Raw genomic sequence first — 13,696 nt, 5'->3', positions numbered from 1 at the left:
TATTTTAACAACGGTTTTATTGACGTGCACGAAATCAAATTTTACATTCAGCAATAGTCAAATCTTGAATTTAACATATTTTGAGATACAATACTATTGTGATAGCGGTGCGTTATATCTTTTTAAATATTATATATGCAACGGTTGTGATATCTATATAATTTTCTAGTTAACTGTTTGTTTCGCGGAAGTGGTTTTGGGTGTTTATCCTTGTTTTAGTAGAGCTATTAGTTATTCGCAAATAAACAGGGTTATGTATTTTTTCTCATATTATCTAATCTCACGACTGTACCGCTTCTGTGAGCTTTGTATTGTAAAGCCATTACGCATGCGTACTAGATTATCGTGAGCTGCAAAACATAGTAATTTTTGAGGCAGTTTTTTTTTATAAAGATTTCTGTTGAAATCTTAATTTAGACACAATTTGTACAAAAGAGACGTAGTTCTATCGGGATACCAATTCGCACCTCTCATGAAAGGAAGACATAATTGGGGTTACGTCGAAAATGTTTATTGCTTATCGACTAATATTGTAAACAGAGTTACAACAATTGGAGATGATGTGGGGTTACATTTTTCTGTATCTAATGGAGCAATAAACATTTTTGACGTAACTTATGCCATTCTTCCATGGCATAAGTTACGAGGTGTGAATTTATGTTATGATTTATTGGTAGCGGAAGTGCTAAAAAGACAGAGCATAAGTGTTGCAACCTCATCAATATTTCGTATTTATGGCCTTATTGTTTATTATTTGACGTGATTTTGCATTAAAAACTTTTAAACTACGGATAATTTCTATATTTTACATCCCACATCGTTTTTGTATTCATCAATAAGTGTAGCAACACAGGCTCTGTCTAGCTAAAGCTAACTCTCATAATATATACCCAGTAATGTCTCATATTATAGCCAACTTGGAAAACAAAAAGAAAGAAAGTAAATTTTGTCTACCGCGCATTTAGGCGTAACTAACCTCGCAGCAATTTTAATATGTTCATCGTGGTGTGAGTTCGATGACGTATTTTCTACATGCACCTTATTCGTCGTAGAGTAGAGTCGTTTTCACACTGTTTTTTTTTTGCATAAATTGTGTCTTAAAACTAAAGAATGGAGAGCAGTCTTTCCATTCACCCCTATGTGAAAACGAAAGGCCTTGTAGATAGATCAATGATAAATTATTACCAGAGATCGAAATTGGTAGTGTATATTTATTTAGACTTCAAGTGATACACATAGAGTGAATAAACTGCCTCAGTGGCCGAACGGTTACCATGCCGGACTGCCATGCAGGGGTCCTGGGTTCAATTCCCAGGCTGGGAGAAATATGTGTATGGCCTACATTTATTTCTCTCGTGAGTTTGGGTGTAATGTGTGGTTGTCTATGTGTGTATCTATGGCACCCGCGACACAGGGTTTCCCTAGTGCGGGGCTATGTTGAGTGTGTGCGTTATTATTATAAAAAAAATAATACCTTCCTGTAAAATCTTGGAATGATTGAAAATTGTCATAAAATTACAAAACTGTTTTTCAAAATATACTAGCGTAAAATATACCTGGTAGTCAGTCACAAATCAATAATTTGAACCATTTATTCATATATAAAAATAATAATTAAACTTAAGTAATTTAACAACATTCAAATTACAATTATTATAGTGTGGGAAGCAAACTTAGCATACACTGTTGAGCATATTCGCACACACAGAATGTAAGAACTTCTTACCGGGGTTGTTGCTGATGTAGGATTTACACACATATCAACGGATGCTGGTTTTTATGTATTAAAAAAAAACACGAAAATGACCTTACTGAATCTACCTACATTAAAAAGCTTTCTATTGCTTTGGTATTGTAATAAAATATTATTTCAATGATTTTATGACAATAACAAAAGAATCAATCTGCATGAAAACAATCAATCTGCCTTGCTTAATCGTTCTGGAATTTTATCAAAGTTATATTTTACAAACAATAGCTAAGCTGCTTTTTCGGCTTGCAGTCTATTTCTGGAAGGTTTGTAAATTATTCCAGTATGCCTTTCAGATCATGTCACGGCTCGAACATCCACAATTAATACTAGCAGATGCTGATATTCGCAACAACCCTGCTTCTTACATTGCTTTCACCAAGGGGAAAGGGCACTAAATGGACTCTCTAATTCTACTGTAAGAGCTTCATCTATTTGAAGAGTATATTCTACATCCTATTGTATTTAAGTACTTTAGTTTGGCATTGTAATTACGTACATTTTTCACTGAATAAATGTTATTATTACACAACACTGATTTTCAGCTTGTCCCTCAGAAATGTAGAACAAAATACAAAATGCCCAGGATTTGACAAGAATATATTAGTTACGTGTGATATCACCTTGAACTTTAAATAAATGTACTCTGTAAGTTTCCATCACTGTTTATTACGTAGTTAGATAATAAATGAGCATGCTGGGTGAAAAGTTGTGTATTTCAAAATGTTTCTTGGTTGATGCTACAACCTGGGGCCAGATTCTTGTGCGATAGATTGTTGATCCTAAATGAATTTTTAAAAACCTAAAGCAATTTCTGATTTATATATATAATTATGACTAACACATGACAGTGTTTTGATTTTAGCTGTTAAATTGTCGATAAAATAAATTTAATTATTTCAAACCTGGATAAATTTGTCACGATAAACGTATGTCAATGAAGGATCGAGTTGCAACAAGCGGTCAAATGGAGTAGATATTGAGATGTCAAAATCATATTAAACGGAAATACTTACGACGATTTAATGGTTACAATTTTTGGTTACTCTTTACCAAAGAAACATGCTGTCTAATATATGATAAAAAATTTGTCTTTTGACAAAGACATTGCTGTGCCACAGAAGGATGCGTTTCGCTATTTTCAGTTATTTAATAAAAACGGACTTGAGTGTAAGAAATCTATAAAAGCTAAACGTGTAATTAAAGAAAAAATCTTTCGACCTAATCTCTATCAAACTATTTTTTTTAGACAATACACTGACATTTTCTGAACACATTGAGAATTCGACATTTCGTGAACTAGAAAATGTCGCAACGTACGAGAACAAGACCCCAGCGTGCTAACGTGATGTCACTTAAACTGATTATCAATGCACACACAGATACGCCCATGTCTATGTATATGTACTATGTATATGTACTAAGTTCCTGGTGTACCTTATTGGCTTCCTCCATTTGCAATTTTCAATACAAACTTGATTGTAAACTGGTTTCCATTATCAAGTGGACAGAACCTTAAAACATGCACTATCATTATGGAAACGCGCTCTTAAATCTGTTTATTAAAATTCACATTTGAATGCACTATGTTACTATAAAATATTTAAAGAAATAATTTTAAAATATGTGTGTGATATTGATTTTTCACCCTGTATGCCTTTGCATTAAGAGGAGTATACAAATACTGTCCCAGAATAAGACAGCACGATATTATTTATATTCTTAATGGAATTCTAGAAGACATATTATAAATTATTTTAGTACAAATTATTGAACCTTTAGATTTATAATTTTTATCTCGACATTCTTAGACAATATTCCGTAGTATAAAAAAAATATTAGCAATATATTAGATTTGTCTGTATATATCCTAATAAATTGAAATGTATTTTCGTCAATAAAAATGTATTACACCAAATCATCAATTTAATTAAGATAATTGAAATAAATATTTTAGAAATAATAATTGATAATTATTTATTTTAGCGTTGATAGATGATATTTTTGACCATTTGATAATATCAATTATAATAATATAATACATTATTGTTGCAATTGTAATTACAGCCGTTAACTTTCGTATGGCAACACCAACTTGTAAACAGGTAGATGCTTGCAGAATACTTATCAGTACGATACGAACTTTCATGACAAAAATTAATACAGACCACCAATTGTAATTGCATTCTGATTGAAATTAAATACAATTTGGACGCTATAGGCGCGACTGCATCTGCAATTGGAAAGCTTTAATTATGTGTTACCAAAAAAGCTATTGAGGCAACGGTTCCATCACAGGTGTGCGAGGTACAGAAACTAGAATGACAATAGCCGATTCTTTTCAGCAGTGCGCGGATGGGGTGAGCGGAGGTGACGGTGTACTCGCTCACATCCCTCGCACACATCTTTCGCTTTTTTGTATGTACAAATACTTAACTCCGCTAGCCCTCTCCCACCAAAGCTGCGTCAAGCGACACCAGGAAAATGAAGTAATCCTATTGGTGGATTGTTCCCTTGCACACCACCTAACTACCTCGCACCTTTCTGGTGGAAACGTAGCCTTACGCCCAATACAAAGATAAGCAACGAGAACATAGGGAAATTCGTCAGATCTGCTAGCACGATCCATAGCCACGTTGTTCCATCTCTATGTTTCTTCCATCTTTGTATCAATAATAATATCTGTTACCATGGTGACTAACAGCATTCATATACACCACTCGTATAACAGATAACACCCAAATCTAGATTTCTTCACTACATCTCATTTTTATAAGCAAATAACTAAATGTTTATCTCTTTGGAATGTGTTCTGTTTATATTATGTATATAACATTTTATATGGAAAAAGCTAGCTATAGATTAGAAATAAATACGCCACAAATGCTCCTAATTTAATTGTATGTAGACACGCTTAGTAAAGAAATCGTAAATGCGCTGTCACGGTCCTGTTTTCATACCAACTCTTATCAACCATCATTTAAGGCTGTTAACTGATTGACTGCATGTTTTCAGTTAATACGTGAAGTCGTAATCAACCTCATGCAGCCGAGACCTCGACTGCATGAAGTTGATAATGGCTTCACGCATTAACTGCGTGCAGCCGAGATCGAATGCATGCAGTTAATAAGTGAAATCGTAAAAGCTTACGTGTGAAAACACGACTTTGACATACCATATTAATATAATCTGCAAAGTTTAAAATAAAAATGCCAAAAACTGTCGAAATACGCGCAAAGTTGGAAAAGTTACCATCCCCCCAGTATCACGTTGTCCGTAGTTTCTGTTATTATCTTGTGAAAATAATGAACTTAAACACTGCAAGCAATCGTACTTCCATTAAAGTTCTTTTGCTTTGCCTGTCTACATTTTTTAAATCTATGTAAGTCTACAGCATAGGGTTGGCCACGAATCTCCCTTACGGATAGGGTAGGTGGGTCTCCTTGTGATCAGTATCAAGACGTATTTGGGCACATACTATTACTAAGTCTACATTATCGTCGTTTGCCTTTCCCAGTTGCCTTACCCCGTAACAGGTGGATTATAGATGTAGATTTTGATTGACAAGTTTGTAGAGAATGTTCATTATTATTTTTAAGAACCATTATGAACCATATTACGTACACCCTTTTATGTTTTATGAAATACATTTATATATTTTTAATTATATATTATTCAGGATAATTAATGTAGTACATAAGTTATTACGTGTAATTTCATTGGTTATCGCGTATCCATTTTATTTAGATACGGAAAGTATAATAGCACCTTAATGGACATTCTCTGTTAAGTGGTCATATCCCATATCACTAAAATCAATACCTGATTGTTATGTACGAATAATATTTTAACTGTAGAGTTAACTAGATCGTTAACTGGACTGTTAACCAGCATAATGTAACAAATAAATTAGTTTTTGTTAAGGAGAACAATAAAATGCGAATGTTTTATAAAAATGCTTTTTATTTCATAAATAGCCCTAAAAAGAAACTACCCAGCAGTGGGACGTTATATATAGATACTGTACATTTAATATATGAATCTATTCATAGCAAGTACACACAAAGGCGGCATCCCATTTGGCTTCATCACTAAGTATACTGCTACCAATTAAATTTTTATTGAATTGATATTCAATTATTTTTTGTGAAATTACTCCACTAGTTTGTTGATCATAGATGGCGCTACGACTAAAAAGTCGTTGAAAGACCAAGTACAAAGACACGACGCAAGCACATGGAAAAATTCGTGAGGTCCGTTGGTTCGTTCCGTGGCTTAGTTGGTATAGCGTCTGGCACGGTATGCAAGAAGACGTCGGTTCGAATCCGACCGGATCGAAGGAATTTTTTCTCAGTGTTCGATCTTTGTATTAATAATTATACTGCTACCGTTAGTCAAAAGGACGCTTGTGACAAAAAATCAAAACCGAGAAAATAATAAATAAAAGAATCTATAACAGAAACTAAATTAAAAATATCTGCTTTTTCCAAATTAAAAAACGGAGACACTTTCCGCAAACGCAGTTAGATAAACCTATATTATACGCAAAACATGGAATTAAAATATTTCATTATTCATGCCTCATTATGGATTACCCTTTTTCCTTTTCAACTTAGGAAAAAAAGGTTCGCAAAATAGTCCCTACTAGGTAAGAACCATCTTACCTAGTAGGGAACAAGTAACCACTTATGCCTTTTCAACTTAGCATAATTACAAGTATTGTAATAATAAGATGAAAGGGCAAGTACTTATATGTTTTCTAATGTCTTTTCAATATTGAAATTTTCAATATTTTTATCACTTAAACGAAAGATAACATTTCCGTTTAATTTTAAATTTGTGACTATGAATTTTTAGTAACTACATACATGTAGAGCTTTAACTGAGGTTTGTTTTGTAAATGCGCCCATTGAACTTAGTTTGACCCATAGATTTAGTGGATATACTAAATCTATGGTTTGACCATAAAAGTGTGGGTACTTACGCCCTTTTCTCTTACGGTAACTTCATACCTAATCCAATAGGAAAAAAATAATGGCAGATTCGTCTTGTTTTTGTTGATCACGGCAGTACACGTAAGGCTCAATTTACATTGCGGTGGAATGGAATGGAATGGAAGGCGCGCCTTTAGGCTAGTGTTACAAGTTCACCCAAAGCCTGATCACATTTTACTGAAACGGTTAAACATCACTAGTCAATTATAATTATTTAAATACTAAATTAACGTTTAATTGCGAGTTATATATCTATCAAAAAGCTGTAGGCCATTGCATGATTTTAATAGTTGTTTTTATTCATATTGATTTTAAATTCGTAAATGTCATGTATATTTTTTTTATGAATAATTTTGGCTTGGATACAAGTCCTTTGAGCCACGGCTTCGTTTAATTATGTTTCTGTAAATATGGCCACCACAAAGAGGATAGGCAATTTGAGGCGGCGTGTTTGGATTGACTCGGGATTCCTTAGAACGGGCCGATACGGGTATTTTAGTTCGAGATTCGTATAATTTCGCATTTTAATCTTCGATTAAGGCACAATAGCACTATTCTATTCCACTTTAAACTAGATTTCACAAAATAATTCAAAGTGAAAATAAAAACGACACTTCCCTCCAAAAGGCCCAGAGCGAATCATTGTCATGTATACATACTGCTACTAGCCGCGAGTCGTTCCTTCCGGAGCTTCGTCGCATTTTACTAATATGCTTTAGTCATAACGTTCAATTATAATTATTTAATTCGTCAATTTTTAAACATTGACGTTATATAAACACGTAAGTCCTAGAAGTCGTAGAATGCAATTAGAACTATTAGAAAATGATTAGAAGTATTTGTTTTGAAGGAATTGTATTGACATTTTAATTTTATGATCACCAATTACGCCGCTAGAGGCCACGGCTAGTAAAGAAGTTGTGTGATTTTGGGCGGGGGAACGAAGAGGGTTTTTTTTTGTTGTTGATTGTCTGTTTGGTGAAAAATAGAAATAAAACGGAATCCAGATACTATTCTGTGTTTGCAGCGCTCTTCCCCTGAGGTTTAATACTATAGTATGTCGTCGACATCTGACTTCATACTGCGCCTGCCTTCGTGTCACGTCTCGCGGATACGCCAGGCGTCGCCGACGCCAGCTGCGGAATTTCGCGGAAGACGCGAAAGGTGAGTTTTGGCTCGTATTTAGTTTGTACGTTACACAATTCACCATAAATTCATTATGCTATGTACAAAAATTCACTTCCATTCCATTCCGCCGCAATATAAATAATTTTTTTAAGTGTCACATGCGCCCTTTCAACTAAGGACGGCAGTATTGTAACTTCAGTTATGTGTGTATTACACATAAGTAATAAGTGGACCAATAAGTCGAGAAGACTGCTAATCTTTATACTACAGATCGTAACTCTGATAAAGGTCAAAATCCCGTCTTATACGTAGTAGGCGCTGATCGATATCCTAGAAGTAGTTCATAGTGCGTATATGGTAGTGGATATCTATTAACTCCTCTTTAATTAATATGAAATGGACGTAGTTAAGCAAAAAGGATCTAATCCACAAAATTATCAGCGGTTCCTAAAGTCTAACCTCTTAGGGTCGTATTCTAGAACTCTACTCAATGCTCAAGTCAGGATTGCATTGGAAATACGACCCTAATGGCAGGGACTTGAGTATGATTTCGAGTGCTTTAAACCATACTCAAATCCTGACTTGAGCATTGATTAGAGTTCTAGAATACGACCCTTAGATCAGCAACTAATATACAACATATAAACATAAATAAATATCTCTGGAGTTACATGACATTGTAAGTTTTGAAAATAAAACAAGAGAAACACTTTGAAATTTCAAACAGCCATATCTCGAAAGTGATTGGATGTGCATTGGATCCTTTTTGTTTAATTATGTCCAAATATAAGTGGGACCCGTTTTTTTCCTTGTAATATTATTAAAATATTGATAACGAGCTAAAATTAGTTTCTGAACTATAGCACGTACCAATAGATGGCATTGTGTGTTACAAATTTAAAAATTAACGATTGCTAACATGGGCAGATGGCGCTAAACAAAAAATAGTCGGCAGTTTAAAGCAATAAGCGCCATCTAGTTGATTTGTTTGTGATCACCAGAAATTAAAGTAGGTTTGATAAATTGCAGCTCGTCAATGTAAAACATAGTTACAAAAATAGCTATTTGATAGTCGTGGCGACATCTGTTCCAATACGTACTAAATACCCGACTACGCTTTCGCGTATCGCTATTAGCAGGTTCTCGTGTTATTATTGGTCCATGATTATGATAAAGACTTTTGCACTACAATGGAACAAAAAAGGTGTTTTAATAATCAAGGCTATAATTAAAATAAATTACTTTGTTGTTTCGACCCCTCCCACGTAAAGTATCGTATGTCAAAATTGCCAAGTTTACAGGGGAGCCTTTTAAAGTTCTGAATTCACTGAAATAAGCATAACACGTGACTTTAGATTTCTCACTTTTATTCGGCAAATCTCGTAACACACGTTGAGTATCATAAAATCCTAGGTATCGGTTAGATGATCTATTAGATGATCACTCTATGTGAGTAACAAGCTTTGCCAAATGAAACTGAAATTTTAAAACACTTCCCTGTAAACTTGGCAATTTCGACATACGATACTTTACGTAGGAGGCGTCGGTTTATTTCACGTCAGTCTAATTATCTTTCGAAATTGAATTCTATTTCACTGAACACGAACTAGCGACCCCGCCACACCGGGGCTATCGATCGTCCAGCTGCTTAGAAGAATTTTTTCTTTGTATTTATTCTATCTCTGTATCATGTATTAAAAGGTTATTTGATAGGAGCAGTGTGCGCTAGCGCCGTGATGATCAATAGATCTCAACCCACAAACCCGCTTACCTCCCGGACATCTTAACGCTCGCAGATCTTTCTATTATTTATCAAATACAAAACATAAATCTACATATACCAAAGAATTAAACAAATCTACTGCTTAAACTTAACTCGCGTCTCTGACGCGAAAACCTAAGAACTTAGTATGAGTTTAACCTGTTACGCTTCGTAAAGACACACGGTGTCCCGAAGATTTTGGTACTGTACCGTCCTTGAGCCATAAGGTGTCTTCATCCATCATAAAAAAAAAAATTTTTTTTTTATAAAAATATAATCATTAGGGATACCATGTGTCTCTCGGACCCCTGCCGGGTTAAATCCTTTGTCAGGCCATACTACAAAATTTCAAAGATGTATTAGCATTGCACGACAGCTCTAAATACTATTAGAAACTACCCTCTTATCACCTGAGAATACCATCTAAATCAAAATTAGCATAACAGGAGAACTCATTTGCCAAGTTGTTCCTATGATGCGGTTGAAACCTACATTGCTTCAGACCTAGTAACTTTTCTACTTTGTCATTCATAACAGCTCCTGTACATAGAATGATTTTGTCTTTGCCTAACAGCTTTATAGCTTCTGATGTCTTGGTAATGCATTCTTCAGAGAGGAACGGAGGATCTGCGACTATGATATCGAATTTATCTAGCTCGGGCAACTTCTCTGGGTATTTATAATCGTAGAATATGAAGTCTGGTGCATGCACTTCGAATCTTCTGTCGTACTCCAAGAGTGATACTGGAAATTAAACGATGAATGAAAACATGGAGACATAAAATGTGCTGTTTCTTTCTTAAACATTGTGTTATTAACAGACAATATCATTCCTATGATCACGTTAACATCCAGGGTAAATTATAACAAAAATATTCAAGTTTAGTGCTATATAGTGGGATTCGTTCAACAAAAACAGTATGGGGACATCCGAAACCATAGATACAGAGAAACTGTTTTAGTAACAATGAGTAAAGTAGTTTTTTATCAAAAACAAATTTGACATTTTTGATCAAGCGTGAGTTGTCCATAAAATGTTGATTTTTATACCAATTTTAATAATTATTAATACTGATTGACTTAGTTTCTTGTAAGGATCATTTCATTGTATCGGAAGAAAATATAAGGACGGCAGCCCCCGTAGCACGGCTACGCATGATAGTCGCAACGCGCGCGACAGAATTTAAATAAGCGCTCGCTATTAGCTTTCTAAATTAGATCTGATTGAGACAGCCAATAGCGCGCTTTTATTCCAATTTTATTGCGCGCGTCGTTGACGCGGGGGCTGAAGTTTGTGAAAATTTCACAATAACATGTTTTTTATCGCGGCTTGTACGTGTGCACGCCCGCCGCGCACCGTGTAAGGGTGCGCACATTTATATAATCTCGCGGTTCACTCGAGTTGCACAACAAGGGTTACACGCCCCCTTCACTTTGAAGTGTTCGGTCGGTTAGAAGATTTTTGTGTCAAATTTATATATTTTTTATTTATAAATGTATCGTTATGTATATACAATTTCGCATTTCATTTCTATTTCTTGATCATACTCCCATAATCGAAATACCAATCTGCAATACTGGTATAAAATTATCAATATAATATGTGCACTCATCATAGTTTAATACCTTAATTTTTTCAAATTATGTTTTGCAACCTGTACGTACAACTAAAACAATAATGTAACAACCCTACGCTTCGAGTGACGTGTAGGCATTGACGCACCGGACAAACGGGAGTTGGAATAGTTGTCAGATTATAAAATTGTTTTCGTTGTTATACCTGGCAGTTCGACTTTCAAAAATAAATTACTGAAAATCCGAGTATATATACCTGAGGCCCTATCTCCAATTTGTCTTTTAACAGGCACGAATAGCGTTGGACAGGATATGAGAGCCACGCGGCCACCATCCTGCAGCGTTTGATCAATCACTTTCACCAGGGCTTGGACGGTTGGTTCGTCATACCAAAATTGACTTAGTTGCTGCAAATGGAATAACAGCTTTATCAGTGGATGTTTCTTCTTGCTCTACTCTATCAGAGTGGTAGTAGCAGAATGCAAGTGTACATAAAACAGTGTAGCAAACTATGGCCTCATCTGTCTCCTTAGAGGAGGCCCGTGCTAAACAATGGGACGTAACAAAGATGATGACTCAGATCGTCAGATCATGTCTGTCTGATGTTAATTGTTACTTATGTCTAATGTACATAAAGATTGCATTATTAGTTTGACTTTAATGATATATTTGCAGACAATGGCCAAGAATAATCAGGAGATAGATATATACGTGGGTTTAAATTCGGGCTTGCACTTCTGAGCTTGTTGGAATTTAGATGCGAAATAAAATTTTAAATTTACCACGACTTTTTTTGTGAACCGTGGAAACCTGCACACATCCTGCAAAGGAATTTAATGATATGTGTGAAGTTTCCAATCTACACTGGGACTGCGTGGGAACTTCATCCCAAGCCCTCTCATTGTGAGAAGAGGCCTGTGCCCCGCAGTAGGATTACATATCCGTTAACTATTATATTATTACTACATCCTCTTTAGTAGCTTGTAGCTTTCGATAGATCAAATGTATGCAAACCCAGTTTAAGGGTAAGGGGTCTAGTCTCTTTTAATAATAGTTTCTTACCCAATTTTCATCAAACATAATATTCTCTTTTAGCTTGTTGTCAGCCTCTAACTTGTTAAATATCTCCTGTCTTTTTTCTTGTTCTATGTAGAATTCTTGTAATGCTGCAAATGTCTCTGCAGAGAGTGTTGGAATGTCATCATCGTCTTCCATTGTTTTCTGCAATATATTGACATGTTAATGTTTGGTCTAACTATCACTGAGACCAGATTGTCAGAGAGATAAATATGTAAGTTGTAAATAAAGAGATGAGTGAGAAATAGAGAAGACCTACCATGAATTGTTATTTCAGACATAGTGTCTAAAGTGAAAAAATTTTACTTTGAACCATATACTAAAGGTTATTAAACAGCTTGTGCATACTTGGATGACAAAAATCTGTGGTAGTGACCCGGTTAGCTCTTGCAGGTATTTTTGGTCAAAGTAGTTTTGAAAAAAATATTGTAAATTTTAAATATATGTCGGACAAGTCATGGTCGAAAGCTACCACAGAATGGATCCACAAAGACAGAAAAAGACCACGCAGCAAACTATAGCGTCGATGGAGAGACGAGCAAAACGCGCACTAAAAAGATTGGACCTCAGTGGTGCAGAACAGAGAGGTGTGGATAGAAGGGAGGGAGGCCTTTGCCCAGTAGTGGAACGGTATGGGATTTTAAAACAAAAGATAAATGTCATTTGAATACATAAAGAGCAACCAAGATTGTTATTATACATTAAAAAAACCCTAGTTTCTTCCTCATTTTTCTCAGAGGAATCTGCCTTACAAATGAGCAGTCAAGTTTAATCAATATGATTTCAAGTGTTATTTGCTTACGTATGAAATAAAAATAATTTAACTTAGACATGAGAAACACACCAGTTAACCTACCAGCACTGAAGCAGTCTAGATTACCTTATTGTGGTACACAACTGTGATTTATAAAATTTTTTTAAATATTCAGAGTTATAGGTTTACCTTCACATTTGTAAGACATATGATATAGTAAACTAGAAAACTACTATAGATGGTTGTTTAAGAGTCCACTGGACAAGGAATGGTTTACCCATGCTTTCGATTATAAAATGTTAGGCAAGCAAATCCGGAAATACCTAGAGTTAATTTGTGTATGATGTTAGGCGTTGGGGATACAAGGGTGGCCTAATAATATTGCCAGTGCCTTCTCAGAATGGAGCTTCACACGCTCATCAAGAGCCAGCATTAGATATGGAGATGTAGAGGAGTTTCAACTGCCTTGTGGAGGAATCTACACTGTTTCCTCTCTGCCCAAGATTTTACATGTGCTTGTTCAAGCCACAGTGCTCTGTTAAGGACCATTTTGCCCAGTGCTAGAGCTACAGGAGCTATGAAGTGCTAGAGCTATACCTACTGCCGCTATTAGTGACAAGGGCGCATGTGACCTATTTTTATTTTTTGCTATGTAA

The 13,696-nt window shown here is 35.1% G+C and overlaps 1 protein-coding gene across 1 annotated transcript; it reads right to left on the bottom strand.

Moving 5' to 3' along the window:
- Nucleotides 1-9,923: 9,923 nt before the first annotated feature.
- On the bottom strand, nt 9,924-12,424 carry LOC113239945 (EEF1A lysine methyltransferase 1). The gene is made up of 3 exons (XM_026477116.1): nt 12,272-12,424; nt 11,466-11,616; nt 9,924-10,378 (listed from the first exon to the last, which is right to left on the bottom strand). The coding sequence occupies exons 1-3, from the start codon at nt 12,422-12,424 to the stop codon at nt 10,041-10,043; spliced, it is 642 nt and encodes a 213-aa protein (XP_026332901.1). The 3' UTR covers nt 9,924-10,040.
- Nucleotides 12,425-13,696: the final 1,272 nt, after the last annotated feature.

Source organism: Hyposmocoma kahamanoa, unplaced genomic scaffold (assembly GCF_003589595.1).
Source record: "Hyposmocoma kahamanoa isolate Upper Pololo Valley unplaced genomic scaffold, ASM358959v1 117, whole genome shotgun sequence".
NCBI classification, from domain to species: Eukaryota; Metazoa; Arthropoda; class Insecta; order Lepidoptera; family Cosmopterigidae; genus Hyposmocoma; species Hyposmocoma kahamanoa.
The sequence above is the reverse complement of the archived record's forward strand: the minus strand, read 5'-3'. Positions and strand labels throughout refer to the sequence as shown.

What these genes read in the sequence shown, in the direction of transcription:
- LOC113239945 (XM_026477116.1), bottom strand. Translation starts at nt 12,424, where the DNA reads ATGGAAGACGATGATGACATTCCAACACTCTCTGCAGAGACATTTGCA. An exon ending in TTATGTTTGATGAAAATTGG is followed by an intron (nt 11,617 to 12,271) that starts GTAAGAAACTAT and finishes TTCCATTTGCAG; the next exon opens with CAACTAAGTCAATTTTGGTA. An exon ending in AATTGGAGATAGGGCCTCAG is followed by an intron (nt 10,379 to 11,465) that starts GTATATATACTC and finishes TTTAATTTCCAG; the next exon opens with TATCACTCTTGGAGTACGAC.